Source organism: Mrakia frigida, assembly GCF_051309035.1.
Source record: "Mrakia frigida strain ATCC 22029 unplaced genomic scaffold BDY24scaffold_5, whole genome shotgun sequence".
NCBI lineage: Eukaryota > Fungi > Basidiomycota > Tremellomycetes > Cystofilobasidiales > Mrakiaceae > Mrakia > Mrakia frigida.
The window spans coordinates 647,358-671,466 of NW_027481276.1; the positions used below are offsets into that span (position 1 = coordinate 647,358).

The 24,109-nt window shown below is 54.2% G+C and overlaps 11 protein-coding genes across 11 annotated transcripts; 3 read left to right on the forward strand and 8 right to left on the reverse strand.

Moving 5' to 3' along the window:
- Positions 1-82: 82 nt before the first annotated feature.
- BDY24DRAFT_412610 (uncharacterized protein) lies at positions 83-1,525 on the reverse strand (the record flags this gene model as incomplete). The annotated part of the gene is made up of 6 exons (XM_076643084.1): positions 83-334; positions 470-679; positions 776-1,046; positions 1,146-1,189; positions 1,328-1,375; positions 1,487-1,525. The coding sequence occupies 6 exons, from the start codon at positions 1,523-1,525 to the stop codon at positions 83-85; spliced, it is 864 nt and encodes a 287-aa protein (XP_076499589.1).
- Positions 1,526-1,808: 283 nt separating this feature from the next.
- BDY24DRAFT_379708 (FluC/FEX family fluoride channel) lies at positions 1,809-3,553 on the forward strand. Its single transcript, XM_076639078.1, has 3 exons — positions 1,809-2,323; positions 2,398-2,498; positions 2,581-3,553. The coding sequence occupies exons 1-3, from the start codon at positions 1,855-1,857 to the stop codon at positions 3,226-3,228; spliced, it is 1,218 nt and encodes a 405-aa protein (XP_076499590.1). The 5' UTR covers positions 1,809-1,854; the 3' UTR covers positions 3,229-3,553.
- CUS2 (U2 snRNP complex subunit CUS2) lies at positions 3,409-5,292 on the reverse strand. Its single transcript, XM_076639079.1, has 6 exons — positions 5,015-5,292; positions 4,867-4,929; positions 4,140-4,774; positions 3,842-4,058; positions 3,664-3,739; positions 3,409-3,583 (listed from the first exon to the last, which is right to left on the reverse strand). The coding sequence occupies exons 1-6, from the start codon at positions 5,192-5,194 to the stop codon at positions 3,417-3,419; spliced, it is 1,338 nt and encodes a 445-aa protein (XP_076499591.1). The 5' UTR covers positions 5,195-5,292; the 3' UTR covers positions 3,409-3,416.
- A 70-nt stretch (positions 5,293-5,362) lies between these two features.
- Positions 5,363-7,941, reverse strand: BDY24DRAFT_379711 (bZIP transcription factor). Its single transcript, XM_076639080.1, has 8 exons — positions 7,865-7,941; positions 7,452-7,679; positions 7,282-7,337; positions 7,151-7,178; positions 6,972-7,076; positions 5,938-6,879; positions 5,677-5,809; positions 5,363-5,575 (listed from the first exon to the last, which is right to left on the reverse strand). Exons 1-8 carry the CDS (start codon positions 7,886-7,888, stop codon positions 5,499-5,501), a joined length of 1,593 nt encoding a protein of 530 aa, XP_076499592.1. The 5' UTR covers positions 7,889-7,941; the 3' UTR covers positions 5,363-5,498.
- Positions 7,942-8,043: 102 nt separating this feature from the next.
- BDY24DRAFT_379722 (zinc metalloprotease) lies at positions 8,044-10,178 on the reverse strand. Its single transcript, XM_076639081.1, has 13 exons — positions 9,913-10,178; positions 9,725-9,795; positions 9,587-9,642; positions 9,387-9,488; positions 9,302-9,312; positions 9,214-9,222; positions 9,062-9,119; positions 8,951-8,972; positions 8,851-8,862; positions 8,716-8,757; positions 8,599-8,605; positions 8,394-8,446; positions 8,044-8,293 (listed from the first exon to the last, which is right to left on the reverse strand). The coding sequence occupies exons 2-13, from the start codon at positions 9,777-9,779 to the stop codon at positions 8,256-8,258; spliced, it is 465 nt and encodes a 154-aa protein (XP_076499593.1). The 5' UTR covers positions 9,780-9,795; positions 9,913-10,178; the 3' UTR covers positions 8,044-8,255.
- Positions 10,179-11,326: 1,148 nt separating this feature from the next.
- MRPL32 (mitochondrial 54S ribosomal protein bL32m MRPL32) lies at positions 11,327-12,345 on the reverse strand. Its single transcript, XM_076639082.1, has 2 exons — positions 11,929-12,345; positions 11,327-11,740 (listed from the first exon to the last, which is right to left on the reverse strand). Exons 1-2 carry the CDS (start codon positions 12,215-12,217, stop codon positions 11,472-11,474), a joined length of 558 nt encoding a protein of 185 aa, XP_076499594.1. The 5' UTR covers positions 12,218-12,345; the 3' UTR covers positions 11,327-11,471.
- A 2,238-nt stretch (positions 12,346-14,583) lies between these two features.
- On the forward strand, positions 14,584-16,071 carry BDY24DRAFT_336923 (uncharacterized protein; the record flags this gene model as incomplete). Its single annotated transcript, XM_076637253.1, has 6 exons — positions 14,584-14,622; positions 14,722-14,875; positions 14,949-15,032; positions 15,546-15,718; positions 15,813-15,845; positions 15,934-16,071. 6 exons carry the CDS (start codon positions 14,584-14,586, stop codon positions 16,069-16,071), a joined length of 621 nt encoding a protein of 206 aa, XP_076499595.1.
- On the forward strand, positions 15,922-16,879 carry BDY24DRAFT_234096 (uncharacterized protein). The gene has a single exon (XM_076636655.1). The coding sequence runs from the start codon at positions 16,312-16,314 to the stop codon at positions 16,804-16,806; it is 495 nt and encodes a 164-aa protein (XP_076499596.1). The 5' UTR covers positions 15,922-16,311; the 3' UTR covers positions 16,807-16,879.
- Positions 16,709-17,785, reverse strand: BDY24DRAFT_379731 (uncharacterized protein). The gene has a single exon (XM_076639083.1). It carries the CDS (start codon positions 17,742-17,744, stop codon positions 16,953-16,955), a length of 792 nt encoding a protein of 263 aa, XP_076499597.1. The 5' UTR covers positions 17,745-17,785; the 3' UTR covers positions 16,709-16,952.
- An 11-nt stretch (positions 17,786-17,796) lies between these two features.
- BDY24DRAFT_379734 (uncharacterized protein) lies at positions 17,797-19,309 on the reverse strand. Its single transcript, XM_076639084.1, has 9 exons — positions 19,170-19,309; positions 19,072-19,094; positions 18,965-19,002; positions 18,800-18,873; positions 18,680-18,723; positions 18,490-18,589; positions 18,298-18,397; positions 18,151-18,209; positions 17,797-18,043 (listed from the first exon to the last, which is right to left on the reverse strand). The coding sequence occupies exons 1-9, from the start codon at positions 19,227-19,229 to the stop codon at positions 18,020-18,022; spliced, it is 522 nt and encodes a 173-aa protein (XP_076499598.1). The 5' UTR covers positions 19,230-19,309; the 3' UTR covers positions 17,797-18,019.
- Positions 19,310-19,605: 296 nt separating this feature from the next.
- BDY24DRAFT_234134 (uncharacterized protein) lies at positions 19,606-23,158 on the reverse strand. The gene is made up of 19 exons (XM_076636656.1): positions 22,965-23,158; positions 22,814-22,857; positions 22,725-22,739; positions 22,545-22,644; positions 22,459-22,467; positions 22,202-22,389; positions 21,948-22,123; positions 21,801-21,872; positions 21,645-21,728; positions 21,510-21,566; positions 20,933-21,361; positions 20,746-20,827; positions 20,665-20,678; positions 20,550-20,599; positions 20,386-20,473; positions 20,191-20,317; positions 20,040-20,097; positions 19,914-19,955; positions 19,606-19,834 (listed from the first exon to the last, which is right to left on the reverse strand). Exons 2-18 carry the CDS (start codon positions 22,852-22,854, stop codon positions 19,926-19,928), a joined length of 1,620 nt encoding a protein of 539 aa, XP_076499599.1. The 5' UTR covers positions 22,855-22,857; positions 22,965-23,158; the 3' UTR covers positions 19,606-19,834; positions 19,914-19,925.
- Between the last annotated feature and the right edge of the window lie 951 nt (positions 23,159-24,109).

Here is a 24,109-nt window from a genome sequence, read left to right on the forward strand (position 1 = left end):
GGGAAAATCTTGGATGAAATCCAAAGTGAGGGGAAAAGAACAACTGCCTTCGTCGAGACGTTCGACGTAGATGATAAGTTCATCAAACCAACCCTTCCGTCTTCAACAACCCAATCAGTATGTACCCACTCCTCCTGCCCTTCTCCACCAGATCCTCCCACCCTTCCGCGTCCTCCTCGTCGACACCTATCGACTTCCATAGCTGAGGCGAAGGGCGAGGGCTGACCGAGCTCGAAGACGCAGAGTGCGGGAGGAGGGATCGAAGGAACGCTTGAACGTGGTCGAAAGGAGAAGTGGTGAGAGGTGCAGCTGAGGGTGGAGAGAGGTATTCGGCCTTTGGGAACGACGAGACCGAACAAGGAACGAAGAGGAGTCAGATTCTCGCAGGAGGGAGGAAGACGGACGCGTCGCGAATCGATGCAAAGCGAATCGAGAGAGGGAGAGAGAGAGTGAAAGACTGAAAACTCACCTCAATCACGATCCCACCTTTCCCAGCGACACCTAAAGACCCAACTCTCACGATCCACTCTATCTCAACCTTCCTCCCGCCCGAGCTCAAGCCTGAACCTCCTCCCAAACCGAGGCGAACGAGAGGAATCTCGTAGGTCATGCTCTCGATCTTGATGGTGTTGATTTGAGCTCGGACGGCTTTGGCACTGTTGGTACCCAAGTCTATGACCTGAGGAGGCAGTTTAGAGGCGGAAGAGGGAGTCAGCTTGATCGTCGTCGAGAGGACGAGTCGCCTCAAATCGCACCCCGACGCGAGAGAACTCACTTGTGCACCCGATCCGCTAGCTCTCGGCGGCAACGTGAAACCACTCTTGGTGGCGACCAGTATGCTTCCTAAACTCGATGGAGGAGTGACCGAGAAGCAGAGTTGAGCTTCCTTCCCTGGAGCTGCCAGTCGATCCTCTGCTAGGCAAATGAGGTAGGAGGATTGATTGGATTGGATCGTGTATAGGCTGCGGTCGTAGTGAGGAATGGCTGGCCCTGTGGGAGCGTGAGGTGGTGGTGGGAGCTTGTGAGCAGGGACGGGAAAGCTGGAGCTGAAGGGGAGAGGAGGGAGGAGGGAGGGAAAGGTGAGCTCGTTCGTGGCTTAACGCTGAGCTTGATCGAGCTGTAGGTTGTATGGAACGGTAGCTTACCGATATGAGGTGACTTGAGTTGAGGTTCGGGTGACGGAGTTTCCCTGTGAGGTCAAGGGATGAGGGGGAGATGGACGGGAAGCGGGAGGGAGGAAGGCGAAGGGAGGAGAGGAAGAAGAGATCGAACGGTGAGCGAGCTGCTTGCTAACGAGCAGAACGTGAGGCTAGTGGGAGATGCTTACCGAATACTCCTTTTGTATGAGATCAACGAGGGTTTCGATCGCTCCGTTCTACGAGAGAAGATGGAAGGAAACCGGTCAGCGTCGAGCTCAACAGTTCCTCCCTTCCCTCGTCTTCTCCTCTCCCACACCGACCTCCGGAAGATTGAGAGTCCTGCTCACTGGAGGATTCGACCATCGTAACCAGCCTGTAACTCCCATGCTGAAGAAGCGAGAAGAAGTAGAAGGGGGGAGTCGAGTGACGGTTGAGAGCGAAACGAACGAAGCTCACCAAAAGACTCCGTCGCTCGTCGTCAGGCTTGTTGACACCTTCCTTCCCGACGACTTTTTATCGAGAAATCTGTCAGCTTGGCCTACGAGACTTTCTCAACTACTCCTACAGAAAATGTCGAAACAGAGTCCTAGCTCCGGCATCGAATTGAGGGGCGAGCTCGAGACCGAAATACACTTCCTCCTCCCCTTTTCCTCCTCTTTCAGGCCTCAACGTTCACCTCGACTCTCCAGGAAGCCTTCTGTTCCGGGACAGGACCATGCATCCTACTCCACCGCTGAGGAGGGATTCTCTCAGTAACGAAGAACTCACCGTCGGCCGTCAGGATCGAGAGGAAGAAGAGGGATCCACTCGAGCTCAACATTCAAACTCCTCCCCTCCTGCTTCTCGTTCTTCCCCTTCCTCAAACATGGATCAACCTTACGACGACGGCTCGAATACACCTCCAGAAGAACCCATACCTACCAAGGATCCTCTTCCAGAAACCACTCCTCCTCCCATCAATCCCTTCACCCACCTCCCGACCTTCTCTCTCCTCGTCCTCTTCTCCATCCTCGGTTGCCTCGCTCGGATCGGTCTCACAGCTCTCTTCACCTACCAAGGGCAGGCTGTCTTTCCGTTGATATGGTCTCAGGGATTAGGATGTCTGTTAATGGGCTTTTGTGTTGGATGGAGGAAGGATTTGGAGAGGTGGGGAGGAAGGGAACTCTACTTCGGATTGGGAACAGGTGAGCTTCGACCCTCCTTCCTTTCTTCCCGCCCTCTTCTCGAGCCTTAGCTGATCTCTGAAATTTGTTCATAGGCCTCTGTGGGTCCATCACCACCTTCTCCTCGTGGATGCTTCAGACGTTTGAGGCTTTCAGCAACTTCCCTGGCTCAACGCAGAGATCAGGAGTCCACGACGTGAGGCTCCCGTTCCGTTTCCCTCCTCGTCTGAATCCGTATCCTCCAAGCTGACCTCTTATCGTCCATCTCGTTTGCTCAGGCCGCCGACGGAATCACTCACCTCGTCCTAACCGTCTCGTTCGCCTTCTTCTCTTTCCACCTCGGTCGTCACCTCTCCTCCAACCACTTCCCTTCCCTCTCTCCCTCTCGCTCACCTCTCCTCACCCACCCTCTTCTTACCAAAACAATCACCATCCTCCTCCCTCTCCTCCTCTACCTCGCCCTCCTTCTCATCTGCATCCTCGACCACAAAACAGATCGAACCCTCCTCCTTTCCGTCCTCCTCGCTCCTCCGGGGACCCTCCTCCGTTTCCACCTCACGCGTCTCAACCCCGTCTTCGGCTCCAAGCCTCACAAACGAACCAAAGGAATCCCTACCCTCGGTACCTTCACCGCCAACATGCTTGCTACCGCTATCTTGGGGACGAGCTACGTCCTGCAGAGGAAGCCTCTACCAGGAGGAGCGTTGTCGACCTTGCAGTGTCAGGTGTTGCAGGCGGTGGAGGATGGGTTCTGTGGGAGTTTGTCGACGGTTTCGACGTTTGTGGTGGAGATCGACGATATGAGGGGGAGGAGAGGAGCGGGGTATCTGGCTGGGAGTTGGGTGATGGGCGTTTTGATCATGGTCGCGATTGTGGGAGGGTCGTGGTGGAACGGGAGTGGGTTCGGAGAGGCGTGTAGGTTATGACGAAGGGTCCTTTGTTCTTATGTAGCTCTAATGTCTAACTTTCGGTATCCTCGTTCGCTTGTGTTGACTCTGGAGAAGCAACGAGGCCGTTCTCGATCGGGTCTTCGTTCGACGCGTCTCCTCTTGGAGGTCTGCTCTCGCCACCTCTGTCTCTCTTGAGCCAAGAAAGAAGAAGAAGAAACCTCTATCTATTGAGCGTCCTCCTTCTCGAGATACTCTCTAAACTTCTCCAGCCTAGCCTTCTCCTCCCTCTCCTCCTCCTCCTCGTCGAGAGCAGCTCCGGCACCAGATCGTTTGAACCGGACCCGTCCTTCGAACAGCGATGCTGAGATTTGTCGTTGAGCGAAGAATCGACCTGAAAAGAAGAGAATCGGAGCTCGATCAGCGTCTTCGAAAGGTCTCGAGGAAAAGAAGGAAGGGGAGAAGAGGACGAACCGTTGAACTTGAGGACGCAAGCTCGAGCAGCGAGAGGATCCTTGAACTTGACGGTCATGATACCCTCTTCCTCTTTCTGTGAAACGAGAAGGAGAGTTGAAGGAGAGGGGTCAGCGACGGCGAAGATGAGACGAGAAGAGCAAGAAGGACGCGTCGTAGCGAAGGAAAGGGAACTCACGTCGAAGATCGTTGTCGAGGTGACCTCTCCTAGTCCTTCAGCCTCCTCTCGAACCTCCTCCTTCAGGTCGATGAGTAAAGTAGCATCCTCCTCGAGTTCCTGCAGCGTAAACATGTGCTTGAGAACGACGATTCGAGCGTTGGCTGAGGGAGCTCGTTCTTCCTCCTCTCCGGCTGATCCATCGTCCGACGAGCCTGACTCCCAGCCGGTGAGTTTGCTGCAAAGGACCAAGGGCAGAGGTTAGCTTCATACCTTCTTCGTACACGAGAATGGGAACGAGGAAGGGTTCGACACTCACTTCTCCATCTTCCTGATCCTCCTGTTGAGCTCCTTCTGTTCCGCCGGGGTCATCTTCTTCTTCTGCTTCTTCTCCACCACCTTCCCATCTTCACCCTCAGCAGCACCAGCACCAGCAGCAGCCCCTCCACTCCACCCGTCTCCCCACTCAGCCCTCTTGACCTTCATCCTTCCCTCCCCAGCTCCCAACCGAAGCTCGGTGTCGTCGAGAACGGTTATGGCCAAATCGACGGAGGTCTCCTTGAAGTACATGACGAGAGCTTCTCCTTTGAACATGCCTGATTCCGGAGAGGTGTACATGTTGATCTTGGGTTCGTTGGTAGGGGTGAGGAGGATGATCCCGCATTTGGAGAAGACGGAGGCGATCTCTTGAGCGGTTGCGTCAAGAGGGAGGTTGGTGATGAAGACGGCTGTGGATTTCTTAGCTGCTTTGGGAGGAGGAGGAGCGGTGGTGGTGGTGGAGGATGAAGGGTCGGTGGAAGAGGAGGGTTCTGGTTTGGCTCGTTTCTCTCCCTTCTTGCCGTTGGAAGCTTTGGAGGTAGCGGGAGCGGAGGAGTCGGCGGTGGTGTTGGAGGTGAAGTCGACGTCTTTGGCCTTCCTCTTGTTCTCTCGAGCGACCATAGCAGCGACGGGGGCCTGCAGAAGGATGTCAAGCGACGCTGTAGTGAGCTTCGACCTTCGAGGAAGGGATGTATAGAGCAAGAGGAGAGCGAGAAAGAGGGACGAACGTTCTCGTCGACTCCCTTGACCGAGTAGGCGGCTTGTTGAGCTCGAATCATTTCGTCGTCCACCTATACCAACCAAAACAAAGGTCAGATATCAATCCATAGACTCCCAGCTACCTGTTGATCGTGTCAAAAGAGAGATCAAGCTCACGATAGGGACCCAGTTCTTCCCAAAGTTGCTCCACTCGAACTCCCTTCCTTCCTCGTCTTCGTACTCCCATTTCCCGCTTGTTTTGCTGAAATGGACGCGAGGATCCGAAGCGAAGGCAGCGGCCATATCCTCAGCTGAGGGAGCTCCTTGTGATGTCGAAGAAGAAGGACCGGATGACATGATGAAGGGTGGAAAGGGAAGAGAAAGGGAAGGGAGGGAGGGAAGCCGGCTGGGAGTTGGGAGCCAACTGAAGCTCGCGCGAGTCTCCTCCCTTCTCTCCCAACCCGACGATTTAAACCCGTTTCTCAGGATATTCGCTCGGACCTAAAGATCGGCAGAGAAACGCAGTTTTTGTGCAAGAGAAAGTCGGGGCATCGAATATAGATACGCGTACAAGCAAAAGATCGAACGAGAGAAAGAAATGTGCACGTCAGAGGGAGAACGAGTACAGAAGGAGAAAACGGAGAAAGACGAGTTACTGAGGTCAACAAGAGGGCTTCTTAAGATAGTGTATCTCTTCCAGAAGTTGCTGGACGTGAGCTTCAGCAAGAACGACGGCCTCTGAAAAGACGAAAACACAAGTCGAGAACGACGCGTCGACGAGTCAGCATCGAACCAGGACGAGAGGGACGAACAGAAAGGAATGGAGAACGTGAACTCACTCCCATCGCATCTCACTCTCGAGTCTACCTGATCACAAAGTCCACCGAGATCCAAGCTCTCCAGGTTCGAGCCGAGTCCGTCGAGAATTCGCAGCCAAACGTCGTCGAGCTTGACATTGCTCGCCTCGGGATCCTGCTCGCAAAAGTAGAGAGAGCGAAACACTTCAAAAGTCAGTAATAGGAGTTACGCTTTCAGAGGAGAACGATTGCAGCGGGAGGGAAGACAGGCGAGAGAAGAAGGGACGGGAGAAATGAACGAACCGCTGCTACCCAGATCCTCCCAGCAAAGAACTTCTCTCCGTTCCCTTCACCCCAAGGAGCCAACCTAGGATTTCTCTCCTCCACCACAGGTGCTGGCGACCTCCATCCCGATCCAAAGGAGGCGGCAGGAACGACGGGAACGCTCGACCTGACTTTGTTCGACTCCTCCGTCGAGTTCTGCCTCCACTGCCCCGTCCTCTTCTCCTCCTGCAGCTCGGCAGGAGAGATCCTCTTTTCCAGCATGTATTCGACCTCCTGTAGACTGTACGAGTTGGGAAGCGGAAGTGGGGACGGGTTGGCGAACGATGTCGACGTCGACGCCGTCGCGTCGCCGAAGCTGGGATGGCTGGGAGTTGGATTGCCGAAGAGAGGAGGGATGTTGCTGGTGGAAGGGAAAGGGGCGTAGTTGATTTGGTCGTTCGGAGGAGTGGTGAAGGAAGGGATGGTTTCGTCGAGGAAAAAGTCGTCGAACTGGGAAGGGTCGAATTGGGTGTCGAAAGGATCGTTTGAGGAGGAGGAGGAGGGGAAAGGGACCGAGAGGAAGTCCATTGGATCGTTGGCGAAGGTGGGAGTTTGGAAGCAGGTAGCGGAAGGGTTGGAAGCCAGGAGTTGGAAGGATGGTGGAGCGGGAGGTTGATTGACTGAAGGTTGAGGGAAGGGGACCCCCGATTTGTTGGATCCGTAGAGCGACGGGGAGGTGAGTTGAGCGAGTTCGATAGGCTGGATGTCGCTGCTGGAGGTGCTCGAGGATGAAGTGCTGTCGAAGGGTCCTGACTTGGTGTAGCAGTTGTGGAAAGGGGAGGAGACGTGCGAGTCGCTGGTGTCGGTGTCTCGCAGACTGTTCGAGGGCGAGGAGGAGGAATTCGTCGTGTTGATGGGTATCGGAGAAGGTCTTCCTTGAGCCTGGGCAGAAATGGAGGAGGCAAAGGCGGATTGCCGAAGCTGGAAAGAAAGAAGAAGAGAACGCGTTCAGCGGACTGCAGCGAGGACGACCGAGTATCTTCACCTTTAGACCCATATCTACGCGAACTCACGGTAAGGTTGTCCTTCTGTAGCAGTCCCAGCAGCTCCCTCAAGTTCTCGTTCTCCGATGTTTGAGACTTAATCGAAGAAGCGAGGGCGAGGACCTCCGATTCCAGCTAAAGAAGTGAGGAGGAAGCAATCAGTCTCCTTTTCGCCGCCAGAGAAACACTGAGGAAGGAGATCAACCCACATTCTTCACATGCTCAGCCTTTCTCTCCCTGTGAGAAGAGATTACAGTCAGACGAAGAGTAGGTCAGCTTTGACCTAAAGCAAGAGAGAAAGAAGCAGAGAAAGGGAGTCGAGAAGGGGGTTGAAGCTGACCTGAAACACCTTTGAGCGATTTTGTTCTGCTGCTTCTTCTTCGTGTTTCGAGAGTCCTTGGAGAGAAGAAGATTTACCACTCGTCAGCTTAGGGAGCTCGGAGAACGAAGGGACGGAAAAATAGAGAAAGGGCAGGGCAAGAAGAGAAAGGAAGGAAACCTCGAGCTCACCTTCGAGTCTCCGCTAGCCCGCTTGCTCTCGTTTCCTCCCGAAGAACTTTGTCCGTCGCTCTTGTTCCTCTTGTGGCTCCAGCGTTCGTCTTCACCAGAAACCGATTCCGCATCGCCGTCGTACCGGACTGTCTCGATTCCATCCGTTTCCTGAGCCTTCCTTCCTCGACGAGCTCGAGGTGTAGAGGGTACCGAGGCAGGTTTTTCTTCGCGAAAACTGGAGGTAATCTAAGATCAGGGTGACCAGAGGTGGTTTGGATGCAAGATGGAGGAGGTGGTGGACCGAGGAAGTGGCGAAAGAGGGGGAGGGAAGGAGAGGTTGAGGCGAGTTCAGCCCACTGCAGCGAGTTCAATCCTTCCTCCAGACCTTTCCCCCGCCTTCACCTTCGCCTACTTGAGAGCGTGTTACTTACAGCAGCAAGAGCAGCAAGAGCCATGGGAGGGAAGGAGAGGAAGGAGAGTGCCAAGGGTGAAGGTTTGGAAGAGAAAGGTGTGTTCTAGACTTTCGATCCCTTCTCAGCGCTGCCTCGGCCTGTCGGTCATAAACGTGACGGGCAAAACGGACATCGAAACGCGTCGTGAGCAGGAGAAAGTAGAGCAGAATTCATAACCATAGACTGAATCTCTACCTCTCGTTGTATATATCCGTCCCCCGGTCCCTCCGATAAACCATTCCGACTGGAGTTTCCATCTCCGTCTCCCTCCGTCGTCTTCGACCTCTCCCTTTCCCTCTCCCTCTCCCTCTTCCTCTCAAACCCTCAACCCTTTGGAACCTGAACGCTTAGGATCAAAAGTATCTACCGTTTAAATTCCTCGGTAGAGAGAAACCTGAGCGAGCATTCCTGGCGGAAAGGAAAAGACGACGCGTCGAAGAGAAGTCAGCATCGAATCGACGACCTTCTCGAACAACAGCGGAAGGATCACAAAGGATGGGAAACGTACTGGTAGTCTGACCGGCGGTGATCTGAGTTTTACAAGCGTCGTACGTGTAGTCCCTTGGTTGGTGGGAAGACGAAAAAAAAGGGAAGAAGAGAGGGAAGAGGGGAGTCAGCGAAACGAAATTGACGAGGAAGAGAGAAGAAACGATGCGTCTTCTCAGTTCGTTTGAAGCTGATGAAGAGCCAAAACGAGACGAGGTTGAGCTTACATCCAGTCTGAGAGGATCGACGAAGCAGCGAAGGGACTAGCGTCAGCGAAGGAAACGACAGGACGCAAGTGCTCAACGCGTCCTCTTCATCGACAGTTCGTTCGAACGATCACTCACTGTGGAAAGGATCAGTTCCTCCACCGGAGCAGGTATCTCGACCTGTGGGCAAGGAACAAGTAGAGTGTCAATCAGCTCAACTGTCTCGGAGTTCGACGACTCAGGTCGAGGAACTGAAAAAAAAAACGGGCTCACTGGCAGGGCATCCTATTTCGAGAGCCGAATCGAAGCAGGCGCGATATGATCAGCTCTACTTTCGAGGATAAAGAAGGGAAGAAGATGAAGGGAAGTTTACCAGAAGCAGGCGACGCCTCGGGCTGAAAAGAGAAAGAGGAAAGGCGCGTCGATCGATCGATCAGCGAGAGAGTCGTCGGCAAGCAAAGTCGAAGGAGAGCCAAAAGCGTACAGGAGTATCTGAAACACCATCTCCAGTACCGGTGCATCCTCCTTGGAAGGTGTGATAGCTGTTAAGGTGGGCAGGTTCAAGGAACGGAGTCAGATGAACGTCGAAGAGAGAAACCAGGAACGAGACACGAGGAACGAGAGGGAAGAACGAACAGTCCGAGCCTGAATTGTGAAGCGAATAGAGCAAGAGTCAGTTTCGTAACGGAGGCGAAGGCATAGCTAACAAGGGAGCAGGACAAACCAGTGTCCAACCTGAAAAGATGAGAGCAAACGAGCACCAAGGTCAGCCCGTCGTCGCCACGTCTGTTTTTTCTCGCAAAATTCACCTCGTGGACGACAGTTCCACCCTGGTTGTAGTTGGCCAGGTTGCCTCCAGGTACGGTACGGTACAAGAAGGAGACTCCGTCGTCCCTGGGGTTGGAAGAGTACTGGAAACGAGCGAACGAACCGAGAGAGCGAGGGGTCAGAAATGATCAGCCTCAGCTGCCTGAGCGATTCGAGGGGAAAAGGTCAACGTGAGACGTACGCTCGAAGGGAAGGTAGCGTATCCAAGGAGTCCTACAACGCTGATGGAGGTGTAGCCTGAGGATGGAAGAAAGAAACCGAGGACAGGGCAGGTCAGCTCGGAAACCTCGTTGGGTTGAACGAGAAAAGGGTCACGAACCGACACTGTAGATGTTGAGAGCGTTGGCTCCTCCCTTTCGAAGAGCGTTTTTCATAGTAGTCTGCTGCGATCTGATCAAACAACCACGAGACGAAAAAACGAGGAGAAAGAGGGAAGAAAACGACGCGTCAGTTCGGTTGCATCTCTCCTCAAAAACCCATCACGAACGCAAGTGCCGATAGACTCACTCCTCAGGTCCAGCGTTGTTGAACCAGTCGTTGTTGACGGTAACGTCGCTTCCAGCGAGAGTGAAGGTGAAGGTGGGAGTGAAGACGGCGTTGAGCTTTGCGATTTGGTTTGCGATTTGGGTCGACGTGACGGTTCCGGTTCCGGTGGTGGAGACGATGGAGTGGAAGTAGCTGAAGAGGAAAGGGGATGGGTTAGGGTTAGGGTTAGGGTTAGATTTAAAGTTTGGGGGTAAAAAATGGATGGGGAGAGAGAGGAAACGTCGAAACGACTCACACCGGAACAGGTTTCGGCGCCCTCTTCGAAAGTTCTCCCTTCTGGATGATCTCTTGAACCTTGGCGGTGACGGCAGCTTCGACGGAAGCGTTGAAGACAAAGGGCTGCAAGAGAAAAGGAGACCCGAAGAGGTCAGCGAAGAGAAAGAAGAACATAACGAACGACGGAGGGCTGAGATGAAACACGAAACGCGAGACTCACCGTTCCACAGATATCCGTCGCACTGGTAGTGATGAGTTCCGAAGGAGGAGCAGCTAAAGCAGTAGATACGAATCCGAGGGACGCGAGAGCAGAGAAGAGGGTGGCGAATCGCATCTTGAGGAGGGAGGGAGGAGGAGGTGGGAGAGATGAAAGAGGTTCGGAGGGACGAACGACCTTCTCCCTTTTCTCTCCCTTCCTCCCTTCACGACGGAGCTAAGGGAAAGACTCGCATGGGCTACGTTTCCTGAGAACAAGGGGAGAGGGGATATGAGCCTAAGGGAGCAGAGTCGGCGGCTGTTGAGCGAAGGGTGCCAACGCGTCCAGGTCTGAAAGTTCTGGGGAGGAGGAGGGAAAAGAATGCGAGAAGGCATGGATCGGACGTTGTAAGAGCCACCTTACAGGTCTACGTTGGCCTTGGCGAAATTGATTCCCCGAGGTCGGCCGAGAAGGTAAGGCTTATCGAAGAGTTGAACCATGCGAGGCCGTCGTTTCGTCGGTGGGTGTTGTCGGGTTCTTGAAGCTAGCTTGGGGTTGGGAGGATGGAGCAGGGTGAAGGAAGGATCCGGTTCGGTCGAAGAGGAAGATAGACGATCTTTGAGGCATGTGGAGTCGAGAGGGAGAGGGTTGGAAGGGGAGCGAGGAGGAAGGGGACGAAGGTCGAATCCGAACGGCTGCGACGCGTCGTTGAGAGAAAAGAGGGCGCCTCAAGATGTCGAGAAAGAGGTTTAGCTGATCTCCTGCTGCCAGATAGGTCTAAGGAGAGCGAGTCAGAGCAAATCGATGGGGATTTGGACGGAGGAGAAGGGAGGAGGTCGGACGACGACTTACCTTCCTGCTCTCGAGCTCGATTTCGCTCGAGAAACTAGATGGGATGAGCAGATTAGTAGAGACGCTAACACGGAGTTTTCGAGCAAGCTCATCAGGTATCTTCAAGTCGAGCACACGATCGAGCGAGACGAGCTGGCCATAAAAAACGGTGAGCTCGCTCGCCTCCTTCCCTTCCCTTCCTCCTCCCTCCCTTCTTTTGCCTTTCCGACCCTCAACAGCTGTTGTACTCAACCTCATATCAATCTTTCCAACACCTCTACGACCTCCCGACGCCACTCCCTCCCGTTGGTGATCCTTCCTCTCCTCTCTGGCTCTCCTCGTCCGTCAACCTCTCGTGCTCCTCCTCCTTGTCCCTCTGCCTCTGAGCAAAGATCTCGAACGGATCCTCCCCCCTCGCTTTGGCCTCCTCGATCAGGCCGAGCACCCTCTTCTCGTTCTTGGCGTCTCGTTGGATGGCGGATTTGCAGTGAGGGCAGATGCTGGAGGACAGTTTCGGTCGACCGCACGCTCGGCAGGAGGTGATGTCTGCAGAGGAGAGGGAGGAGAAGAGGGAGGAAGAGGGGGAGAAGGGGAGGAGGAATGGTTAGCGATGAATATTGAGAGATTATAATTTAGAAAGAGAGAGAGATATCAAGAAGAGCAAACGCGGGTTGAGAGAGGGTAACGACGACGACAAGGGAGAGGAGGACAGAAAAGAAACGAGCTCAACTCACCGAGTTTATCTTTCAACTGCTTGTTCGTAGCTCTTCTCCTCTTCTTGGAATGAGAAGTTCGAGTCTTGGGAACAGCTCGAAGGATCGTCTCCCACAGATCTTGCAGCAGAGAGCCGAGAGGGGCCAGGCCAGGGGTGGAGGAGCCGAGGGCTGAAGGGGAGGAAGAGGAGGAAGGAGGAAGGGGAAGGGCGAGGGAGGAGAAGAGTCCTGTCGAAGAAGGCGAGGAGAAGAGGGATTTAAGGAGGGAGGAGGAAGTCCGGGAGGTGGTGGTGAGGTGGAGGGAGGCCATGATTGGAGAAAAAGGAGCGAAGTCGAGGTTGAACGTTGAGAGGGAAGGAGGAAGGTCGAGCTAGGAAGAGTCTGGAGGGGTCGGAGATCGAAAAAAAAGGGCCATCTCCTCCAACCGGGAAATAATTTTGAAAGAGCCCGATTTCATCAGGGTATAGATGAGATGATTCTTTATCGATCTCTCTGCCAGACCGAGCTGTTTTTTCCACTCCGATGTTGAGATGTTGAGCGTCAAAGTTGGCCCACCGCGATTCTCTCGTCTCGACAGAGGAGCTTCTTCTTCTCTGACGCGTCCTCATTTTTTTGCAGAGGGGTTCGGAACTCCGAAAGTCAAGATCCAGTGGATTTCAGTAAGTGAAGCTTCCTCTGGACCTTCCAATCAGGCGAGAACTCTACCAGCAAAGGAGCAGAGATCTTCAGACGGAGGGTTGAGGAGGAAGAGTCGACGAGGCACTCTGCCTCCCCTTTCTTCGTCCAACTTCAAAAGGAAAAGCCCTCCCTCGACAAACAAGACTCTGCTTCTCTCAGAAAAACATGGAACCATAGACCCGCTCGAGATCTTCAGTACCTCTGTGGGTCACGCTTTCGCTCACCCTCTACGGCAGTCCAGCGTGACGGACGATTGGTTCAAAGCTTTCGAATTCTCGGCCTCCTTCCTTCTGCTCTCCAACAATTTAATCAAGGCGTTCGTCCACCCCCTTCCTTTTTTGCCTCCCAAGAACCTCCCCCATACTGACCTCCTTCTCTGTTTTTCTCTCTTCTCACAGGGACTCAAAAGTTCGATCTCCCACTTCTTCAGTAGAAGAGATCGCGTTCCCGTTCTCCAGAGTATCCTCGTCTCGTTCCTTTCTCTTTACTCGACCTTCGCCGTTCGTTTGATTCTTGCTTCATGCCTGCATCCGCTCTTTCCTTGATTCTGCCCTTTTTCGCCTCTTCGGGGGTGAAGCTGCGTGCGCACATGAAGGGAGAGGGAGGGTGTGTGGAAGGAGGAGGAGTAGGCGGTCGAGGTCGGTGGGAGGGTGTGCATCCTGGGGAGCAGACGGACATCTCTATATTCTTTGTTGGTAAGCTGGTTCTCTTGTTTTCCTCTATATGGGAGGAGAGAAGGGAGGAGGTTATCTATGTTGCAGTTGTCTTTCACTTGTCGTTCGTGCGGTGATGAAAGAGAGAGGGAGGAAAGAGAAAGAAGAGAAGGAGTTTTGAGCTCGCATTCCTTCCTTCGCTCGACCATGTCGCTTACGCTCCTCGCTCACGGAAAACTTTCTCAACTCTTTTTCTACACGAGCACACCCGTCGCTCTTTATACATATGAGCTTCATCCGCTTTGGAGCAAAAATCCGTTGAAAGGAACAGAGCCCGACGACCGCTCGCTATCTCCCATCTTCTCTCGCCCTGACCTTCTCTTTCACCTCCCCAACGACAACAACCCTCCTTCCGGTCCAAACCCCAACCTTGTCCTCCCCTCCTCATCACCACCAGCAAGCTCTTCCTTAGAGCATCTGCCTCGAAAAGAAAACCTTCCCTCCCATCCCCAATCGCCTCTCCCTCTCTCGTCCCATCTCCCCTCCTCTCCCTCTCGTTCGAGTGGAGCCTCTCTCCCTCTCTCAGGATGGTCGACCTTCCTTCTTCCTCTGCCTCTCCACCAGTAGCGTCTGCTCTCCCTTTAGCACTTACTGGATCGTCGGTCAACCGGTCTTCGAGCGTTCCTCGGCTCGGTGGAGGAGGAGCAGGAGCATCGCAAGGCGGACTCTCGAGAGCTGGAAGCGCTGGAGCTTCGTCCGTTAAGAAGGCAGCTCCGCCTCCTCCTTCTGAGCTTGGAGGGTTGGATGTACCGAAGGGTGGTGCTGGCGAGCAGCAGGTTAATGGAGTGAGTTCTTGGTTTCTTTGAGAGGGGAAGGGAGGGAGGAAGGGAGGGAGAGAGTCGAACGAGTCAGCCGGCCATCTCGGAGCGTCCTTCTCTCTTTCTACTGCTGTTTCTCTACTCAAAACGAGCTCGGTAGGAAGGAGGCGATGCTCTTGTATCCCTACTTGCTTTCATCTCGCAAAGGCAGTGCTTTTTTTGAGAAGGGAGCTCGCTTGGAAGGTTCTAAACTCGAGCTCGACGCTTCCCCTTCCCTTCGTTCCTCTCTTCGCCTACCTTTCCTTCACCTCCTTCTCCTTCACTTCTACCCTTCTTCCTGTCTGCTCGTCTCCAGAACTGACCTCTTTCTTACTCTTTCTTCCTTCCAGCACCACGTCGACATCGACAAGATCATCCAGATGGCCACCTCGCACTCTCCTCGTCCAAACTCCGCCCAGCCTCTCTCTCACCCTCTTCGTTCAGGAACGCCCAATTCTCAGCACCAGCAGCAACCTTCTCAGTCCTTGATGATTCAGGATACGAGGATGTGTCTCTTCGTAGGGAATGTACGTCCTTGGGTCTCGTTGCTTGGGAGATGAGAAGCTGCGGTGGTTCGGAACGCTGACGTCCGTCTCTTTGTTCTGGTTTGGTTTCGTCGTCTTCAGCTCCCCTTCCGAGTGCGTTGGCAGGATGTGAAGGATCTGTTTAGACGAGCGGGAACGGTGCTGAGAGCGGATGTGAGCTTGGGGAGCGACAACCGGAGTAGAGGTCATGGAACGGTTTTGATGGGGAGTCGAGAAGACGGACTTCGAGCTGTCGGTGAGTCTACTCGAGCCAGCTTCTCTCATTCATCTGAGGCTCAAACTCTCTCCTACGCTTCTCCGTCTTCCAGAAATGTTCAACGGCTACAACTGGCAGACTCGAGTCCTCGAAGTCAGACCGGATCGACTTCCACCTGAATTCGAGTTTCACGCCGGTCAACCTCCTCTCCTCGCTCCTCATCCTCAACAACAACCTCCCTACCTCAACTCCGGTCATCTCCATCACCCAATGGGTCAAAACTTCTCTCATCCAGGATCTCGGTCAGCGAGCCCGTACTACATGAACAACGGTCCTCCTCCTCCACCTCAGCAGAACGGAGGCTACGGATACCCTCTTCCCCTTCAGTACCATCCTCTCGCCGGTCCTCCTCCTTCCTCTCGGCCGCCAGGCACCTCTCCTCCTTCTTCACACCCTCTCATCGTCCCCTCCTCCGTCTCGACCATCGCAGTCCTTCAAGGAACTCCTCCGGCGAACCCTTCAGCTTCGCTCTCGACTCCCACAGCTTCGACTTCAGCTCTCCCTCCTCCTCCCCTCTCTATCTCCTCTTCAGCAGCCAAACACACCCCTACCAACTCGGCTTCTTCCTTCACCGCCGCCGCTGGTACTCTTCGGAACTCGTCCAAGTCGCCGGCGGACGGAGGAGCAGGAGGAACGGGAGGGAGAGCAGCTCCTCCGCCGCCGTTGGGAGCGCTTCCTCCTCCTCCTGCCTTCGGCCAGGTCGGGCATGGGATGCAGCAGGTCTACTCGCAGCAGCAGCAGCAGAATCAAGGAGCAGAGAGGATCTCGCCGTCGGCTGTGTTGAGGTTGGGGAGTGGAAACTTGGCGGGGAGGGTGCTTTTCGTTGGAAACGTGAGTTCGAAGTCGACGCGGCTTCTCCTTCTCTTCGAAGCTCGAAAAGCTGATTCGAACTCATCTTCCTCGTTTTGTCTTTCAGCTTCCTTACCACATCCAGTGGCAAGATCTCAAGGTTCGTTCTACTCTCTTCTTCTCGAAGCAATTTCGGTCTCGCTCCGTCGCTGATCTCTTCCCACTTTGTTTTTTTCGTTCGAACACAGGACCTCTTCCGAACCTCCGGCAACATCATCCGAGCCGACGTAGTCCTAGGTCCTGATGGAAGGAGCAAGGGTGTCGGACACGTTCTGTTCGCAACGGAGGAAGACGCGTTGAGGGGAATCACGATGTTCGATGGGTGAGCGCTTCTCCCTTCGTCCCCTTCGCCGAAACCCAGCTGACGCCTCTTCTCTTCCTTCCTCAGCACCGAATTCAACGGCCGGATCCTCCAAGTCCGCCTCGAAACCAACGTCGTCGGTCCAGGAGGTCCTCCTGCTCCTCCTCGTCAACCTCCTCCTCCTCACCAGCAGCAGCAATACCCTCAGCAGCAGTATTCACAACAGCAGTCCTACCAGCAACAGCAGCAGCAGCAACACTACCCTATGCCGAGTCCTCACCTCCAACCTCTCAACATGAACTTCCCTCTCTACGGCTACGAACCTCCCTCTCCCTTCCACGCTCCTCCTTCGCCCTTCTACCCTCCTCCCTCGCCCTTCCACGCTCCGTTCCAGTACCACCACCAGCAGCAGCAGCAACAGCCTACGGATTCCTCGTCGTCGTCGCTGAAGGAAGGAGAGGGGTCGGTTCCAGGAGAGGGGAAGACTCCTCCTGCTCGAGGAGGAGGAGGAGCTCATCCTGGCCCGATCTCGCTCCCTCCGGCGTACTTTGGAGGAGCAGCAGTGGCAGCGGGAGGAGGAGGAGGAGGAAGTGGACCTGGGAGTCCGATGCTGGGGAGGAACGGAATGCCGATGATGACGCCGTCGATGCCTGCGTTCCAGTTTGGAGGGCCGTTCCAGATCCCTGTGAGTGTTTCGACGCGACGCGACGTCGCTTCCTCCTTCTTCTTTCTCTTCTCGTCTCTCCTTGTTCTGCTCTAAACTTCCAAACTGACTCTCCCTGCCCTCCTTTTCCTTTCTCCTCGCAGCAAACCCCCGAATTCTACCCTCACGCCTTCCTCTCGCCCGGTCTCGGACCCATGTCCCCCGACCCTTCCTCCCCTTCCCACCCGAACCCTCACCACTCCTCAACGTTCTACCACCACCACACCCACAACCCTTTCCTCAACCCCGCTCCTGGAGCGCCTATCTCGAGGGTGCCGAACCAGAACGCCAACTCGTCGAGTCCATTCCAAAACTTCGACAACCCGATGTTCCCTTCCTCCCCTGGAGCCTACTCGTCTGCCCATCCCACCAACAACGGCGGTGGGCGACTGCATCAGCGAATGGAAACGCCTGGAGCGGTGTACTTCCCTGGAGGAGGGGGAATGGGAGCGTTCGAGTTCGAGTCGAGGGAGAGGAGCAGTTTCGGTGCGGTCTTCGAAGGGGAGGCGATGTTGTTGAAGGAGAGTAACGAGGAGGGTGCGAGGACGCCTCCTGCTGGAGGTAGTGCTGGCGGAGGACGTGGGGGAGGTGGGGAGGGCTATCCTTTCCCTGAGCTTGCAGGAGGGGAGACGGAGGAGTTGGTCGAGGGGATGAGGAAGGTGGACGTTGAGGGAGCTGGAGTTGCCGGTGGAGAGAGACCGAAGAGTGGTGCGGGAGGTGCTAGTGCTGCTGTTGGGGAGGAGGGAGAGAGACCTGGGATGGGTGGGAGGAGGGCGAGTAGTCGGAGGAATAGCGGTGGGGGGGCGTGAGTCGCGTCGTCGTTTGTTTTTGGGTTCTTTGTCCTTTTTGTTTTGCGCTTTCCTTTTTGGGCTTTCCTTTTCATCAGTTTCGATCCCACCCTTTCTACCTTTCTTTGTGATGTCTCTTCGTTGTCGTACACCGTTTCTTCGTTGTCTCTCCTTCTTTGTCCTTCGCTCGAAAGCTCTCAGCCGCATGTGCTCGGGTTTTTCGTTTCGTTTGGATCGTGGCAAGAGCGAAGAGTGAGTGTGAGAGTGATGGAATGCATGGTAGAGAGAGAGAGAGAGAGAGAGAGGCGAGGGAAAGAGGATACAGAGGTACAGAAGAGGGAGGGCGAGAGGGTCGTGAAGGCGTAAGGATCGAACGAAAGCAAGCGAAAGAGAGATCATGAGCCGGGAGACGAGAGCAAAGAGATGCGAGAGAGCTACAAAGAGGGAACGAAGAGACAGGATGAGCTAGTAGCATGAGATGATCAGGCGGTGAGGACAGCTTTGCTCTGCATTGGAAGGAAAGGAGGTGAAAAGAGGAAGAGGGAACGAGAGTTAGTGACGATGCGTCGAAAAGAAAAAGGCTGAACGAAGACGAAGAGGAAGGGGATCTGACCTTGCTCGCTCCTCGATTCAAGACGACTCCGACTTGGACTTCAGCGTACTTCCTTTCGGCTAAGAACACCAAAGCATCGAGGGAACGGGACGGTGAACTTGACGAAGTAAGGACGAGAGACGCGACGCAACAGGAAACGAAACTCACCCTCCTGCAGATCGAGCAACCCTTTCGACGTAGCAGCGACTGAGACGTCCCACTTCTTCGCTGCCGTTGACTGTTGGACTTCAAGGTCGACGACGAATTTCTGAGGGACCCGGTCGGTGAGAAGAAGGCAGGGACGAGGAGGTCAGCTCGAGCTCACAGACCGAAACGAAGAGCAGAGAAAGTCAGTCTCACGACGAAGTTTCGTTCGAGTTCGCAGAGTTCCTTCTGGATGGATACGAGATCTTCAGAGTCGGCTTTGACGTCGGCGAGGAAAGCGGTGTAGAGGTCCTCGCTGTAAAAGTAGAGAAGAGGGAGGAGTCAGGTCGACGCTCGATGTTCGAATAAGATGTCGATCTGGTAGAGATAGGGAAGAGGAACGAACAATCCCTTCAATCTGCCGGATCGAACAGACTCGTGTTTGGTTTCCTGCCATCGGAAAAACGAGTTGCGATCAGCTCGAAGAGAAAGAACGAGATGTGGAGGAGAAGGAGGTCGAGCTCACGAGGGAAGCCTTCTCCTTTTGCATCGAAGCCAGAGCATCCTTGACTCGTTTCCTCTGTCTTCTGAACTCGTTGGCTAAAGTTCATCAAGGAGAAGATTTCCGTGAGCTTCATCGTCAAGAGCGAAGGATGGAGGGAGGGAGGAAGAAGAGGAGGAGAGACTCGACCTTTGACCTCTGCGAGAAACGTCTCGAACGAGACGACTCTGTCGCACCCCAAACGAAAATCAGAAATCAGCTCGAGCATCATCAGATGGATGGGAAGACAATCTCACGCGTCCTCCGATCCTGAGCTTCCCTGTTGAGAGAAACGGAAGGAAATGAGCTCGGAAAACAAGGGAGGAGGGCGGGACGAAGCTCGGACGTTGCTGACCTGAGAGGAGGCAGGCTCCTTCGGTGCTGGTCTGACTTTCGCCTTTGATTTTCCAGCCATGGTTTACTGAAGATGTGAAACCGAGGAAGATGGATGCAAGGTGGGTGAACGAGGAAAGGTAGAAACGAGATGATGGTTCGAGGTCGGAGACGTCGAGGTCATTTGAGTCCCTCCTCCTCCCCTGCCTCAGCTTCTCTCTCTCCCTCCAACCTCGAACCCTTACATTTTCACTCTTGTGCTCCTCCCTATTTCCTCTCCGCCCTAGCTTGTCCCCTTATGAGATTTTCCGATTCTCAAGAACTGGACCAGGGTAGCACCTTCACGAGAGAAAAGAACGATGAAAGCGGATTGAGAAACGGAGGAAAGGCGGGGGTCGACTCGGTGTCGTCGCTGTCTCTCGCGCCTCTTCCACTTCGCGAGGAAAGGCGATAAGTGAGGTGGCAGATGTGTAGATAGAGTGTAAGCTGAAGTCCCAAAAGAATGACTGTAAACGAAAAGATGCCCAAGAGAGATGAAGATGGAAATGCGAGATGAGAAGATCGTGAGAGCTGTAAGATAGATAGAGCAGAGGAGGGGAAGACAGAGAAAGTACAAAGGGGAGATGAGGTCTATAGATAGGATGGTGAGAGAGTACATTGGGATCGAGAAGAAGAAAGAAGTCCGAACTGTGAAAGAAGACGACAAGGGGAGTCAGAGCAAGTCCAAACCATCGTCGTTCTAGGAAGAGACGAGAGAGATACTTACACGAAAGATAAATCAGATCAGAAGCATCGAGCCACCCATCGACTGCAGCGAAATAAAGGGACGAAGAAGCGAGGTTAGTCGAGGAAGTTGAGCGACGACGAGACGAAGAAGAGAGAGAGGACGAACCATGGCGTCTCGATCATGAGCCATCGCCCGTCGATACTCGAGGATCAGTCGGAACATGCTAAAAAGTGGGAAGAAAGCAGAGGAGGAGCGTTGGGTCAGCGGAAGAGAAGAAGAGAAGAAGAGAAGACGACGCGACGCGTTCTAAACTCACTACGCTTGCATGTCAACCCAGCGCCAGTGCTTGTCCACAAAATCGATAGCCGCATGACTGATGACCTTTCCAAGATCAGGGTTTCCCTCTGAGACTCCAGGAGCTCCGATGAAGAAGGCGGAGGAGTCTGACGAAAGAAAAGAGAGAAAGGTTGGCCGTCGATCAAACTGGGCTTCGAGAAAGAGGTGCGCTCACGATAAAGGTCCGACATATCAACTCCCACAGGAACATAGTGAAGCCATGGAGTAAGCCATTCCGTGTTCCACTCGGGGTAGATGGTGATCTGAAGAGGAAAGGAAGGTCGACGAAGAAGGTCAGGTCTGAGACGCGTCGACGAACGAAGATGGCACGATGCTGACCTTGAAGACAACCTGCCCGAGGGCGAGAAGCCGACGGAATCGAGAAGACCCTGTGGGACGGAAGGTGAAAGTCAGGAAAAGTCTCGCAGGGAAGAGGAAGGAAAGCGAGCCTCACATCCGTTTCCGTCGCTGAAAGGCAAGGAACAAGAAAGGTCAGTCGTTGTCGTCCATTCGACCGAAAAGTAAGATAACTCACACATCGAGAGCATACCGGTAGAGAAGAGTATCCTGAGGTCTGACCGCGTCGGCGAGCTGAATCTCGTCCCTCATTTCCTGACCTGGAAGAGGACGAGACGTGACGCGACACGAAGGAACGAAGGAAGTCAGCTTCCATCGTCACTTCCAACTCCTCGACTTCGGGCTAGAGACAAACTTCGACTCACAAGTTCCATCGTCCTCGCTACACTGGTTGACCCTGATCAATCCCACATCGAACAGATGCTCGTTCAAATCCGCGACGGGGAACCTCTGCATCGAAACCTGCTGGTCCGAGTTCTCGACCAAAACATCGACGTGACCCTCCACAGCGTTAGCGAGGAAGTTGAGCCTGGGTCGATGGCTGTTCCTCCAGTCGTAGTGATCGGCTCGTTTCGAGAAGTGATCTCCCGTCGTGCTTCCTCGCCAGAAGATCTGGTTAACGGTCTTCTCCTCCCAGTCAATCGTCGAGGTGCTGTTCATGAAAGCTTCGAGAGGGGTCATGAGGATCTGATTCGACTGAACGTATTTCGAGAGAACGAATTGAGGGTGGAGGTTGGGTTTCCGAGGGTGGTCGTGACTGTAGGATCCGTGGTAGGGGATGAGAGAAGGGTTGTCTGAAGAAAGAGAAGAAAGAGCAGAGGTGATGGAAGATCGGTGGTGATGTAAGACGAGGATGGAAGAGAAGAGGTGGTGGGAGATGAGGTGATGGAAGATCAGCGACGAGGAGCGGAAGGAGAGTCGAGCGAGAGGAAGCAGACGAACGGCAGAAATCGAAAGACTTGAGGGGATCTTTGATGAAAGAAATGGGAGCGTCGGTAGCTGAAAGTTGATGGTGGATCTAATCAGCAACTTGGTTGACGAGACGCGTTCGAGAGGCAAACAAAGAGAGAAACTCACGCTCGTCGTCGGCGTCCAGGTTCGTGAAGATATCCTTGGTCGACGCAACCCTTCGTCCAGCGAGAGACTGCCACGAACAAGCCTCTATGAAACAGAAAGGGAAGGTAGTGAGTTGGAGGCCGAAGTGAGGAAGGGCACAAAGAAACGAGGACGAACGAAGTAATCCGTGAGGCGACGCGTCCTTTCGGTGGATGTTCTCCAACATCTGAAGCTCCTTCAGCTCGACATCTGGATAGGCATGCGAAAGTAGTCAGATTCTGGGCCTTCAGTCTCTTTGAAGAGTAAAGAATGTTGTGGACTCACGCTCTCCTCTCGAAGCCAAATCCATCATCACTCGTCGAAAGTCCTCGCTCATGATTCTCCCACCCAAATCGTGGTCAGAAAGACTGAGTCGCACCAATCCATCGTCTCCCCCGACCTCTCCAAGGAAACCCTCTCCTTCGCCAAAGTCCTCGGGAAGGAAGCGACGGAATCCTTCGCTGCAAGGGAGGAAAGGAAAGAGAGGAGAGACGTGAGCTCGAACTTCGTCTTGATCGTCGTTATGAGCTCGAACTCACAACAAGGCTGCCATCTGCTTGGGTCTTGGGAAGGTTCCTCTGATTCCAGAGATGTTGACGGGATGATCGTGTCGAATCTGGATCTCGGATGAGAAGGGTTCCTTGGTGAGAAGCTCGGCGAGTCGAGAACCAAGGAAGACGGGATCGAGAGCGAGGAAGGGAGTGATGGAGGTGTGGATTTGGTCGTACTGTGAGAAACGAAGTGCGAAGGTCAGCAAGGAACAGCGCTGATGAGAGGGTGCAGACAGGCTATTAACATCGTCGACCTGCAAAAAGAAGAAGAGGGAAGGCTCATCAGCATCGAGGCTTGGACGCGTCGAAGAAAGAAGAAGAGCGATCTCACAATCAAAACGTCGTTGAGACGAGCAAACTTCCACCAAGCATCGAATCCTTTGGGTGGCGATCTTCCATATCGAGACTTGTAGGTTTCCACGGCTTCATCTCTGCGGCAGGTTGGACGAAGGAAGCGGACAAGAGGGTCAGGTCGAGGGAGGGAGGAAGCGAAGAGCTCAACCGAACTGACAGGGTTTTGCTCTGCCTGTGGGACGTCGGGGAGGGAAATTGTCAGCTGAAAAGCTCTCAGGTCGAGAGAAACACATGCTGTAGACTCACCTAGAAAGCTGCTTGTCCCACTTGAGCTTCGCATCCTCCATCAACTTTCTAGAGGAAGCGAACAAGCAAAAGGTCAGCTTCAACCTTCCTTCCTTCTTTTTTCTGCTCCTCCTCCTTACTTGAGCCTCCTTGACTCAAGACCCAAACTCACCTTATAGGATGCCCATCCTTCTTCCAATCACTCTCTCCTACGAGAACCGACCCGTCCGATCCTTCTTCCAACCATTCCGGCGGGGAGGGAGGCAGAGGTGCTTCGAGCTGAACGACGATGGGCGGTTGACTGTAGCGAGGCCGCGAGATATGCAGCTCGAAATCGGGTAGCGGAAGAAGATAGACGAGGGCTACAAAGACGAGGACGATGAAGAGGAGCCTTCTTCTTGGACGAGGGAGGCGACCGAAAAAGCGGGAGGTGGGAGAGGAGGGAGGAGAGGGAGGGCCGGTGAGGGATTGGGATTTTGTACGAGCTCTACGGGATGTCCATTGAGGTAAAGGAGTAAAGGTGACATGTGTAGAGACCTGTAGAATCAGAACGTGTCAGTACAAGTAGGACGAGAAAGCTAGGTCGAAGGAAGAAGGACTCACTCGCATCCTGAGGGAGGGAGGGAGGCCTAAGGGAGGAACCGAAGAGCTCGAGGAGAGCCAAACAGAAGGAAGATCACACGGAGTCTCGGGAAATTTTCCTTCCTTCGATAAAGGTAAAGGGGGGGTGGGTGAGGAGGAGGGTGAAGGAAGAGGTGGGCGAGTGCTCGAGAATCCTTTGACGGGAGAAGAAGGGAGTTGAGGTCAAGGAAGGGAAAAGGCGTCGAGCGGAGTCGAAGAGGGAAGCAAGGTCGGTTCAAATCACCGCCAGCTTCCCCCACAATTCCCTCCATAGCGTGAAATCGATGCCTTCTTTTGACGTTTGGTTGAAGAGAAGAAGGAGGGACGAGGGCTGGGCGGTGGAGGGGAGGGGAGGACGAGGAGACGACGCAGAAGCTCGAGCTTTTCTCAAGTTGACCTCGAACGACCATCTTCTCCCTCTGAGCTGATTTTCTTCTTCAGCTTCGAACGCCTCGGCTCTCTCACCCCGAAAGAAGCTTTCCCAGGGTTCAGGAAGCGGTTTATCGACTCCACGAATTCGCGTTGGGACTCATCGAGGAGAGAAAGCGGGATGGAACGCCCTCTCGCTCTCCTCCCTACGAAGCTGCCCAGCCTTTCGCTCCCCATCTCTACTCCCCTTCCCGGGCCCATATTGTGTTTTCTGCATCTTCCCATCTTCACGTCTTTCAGGCCTTCGAAACAAGGAAAGATGCCTCC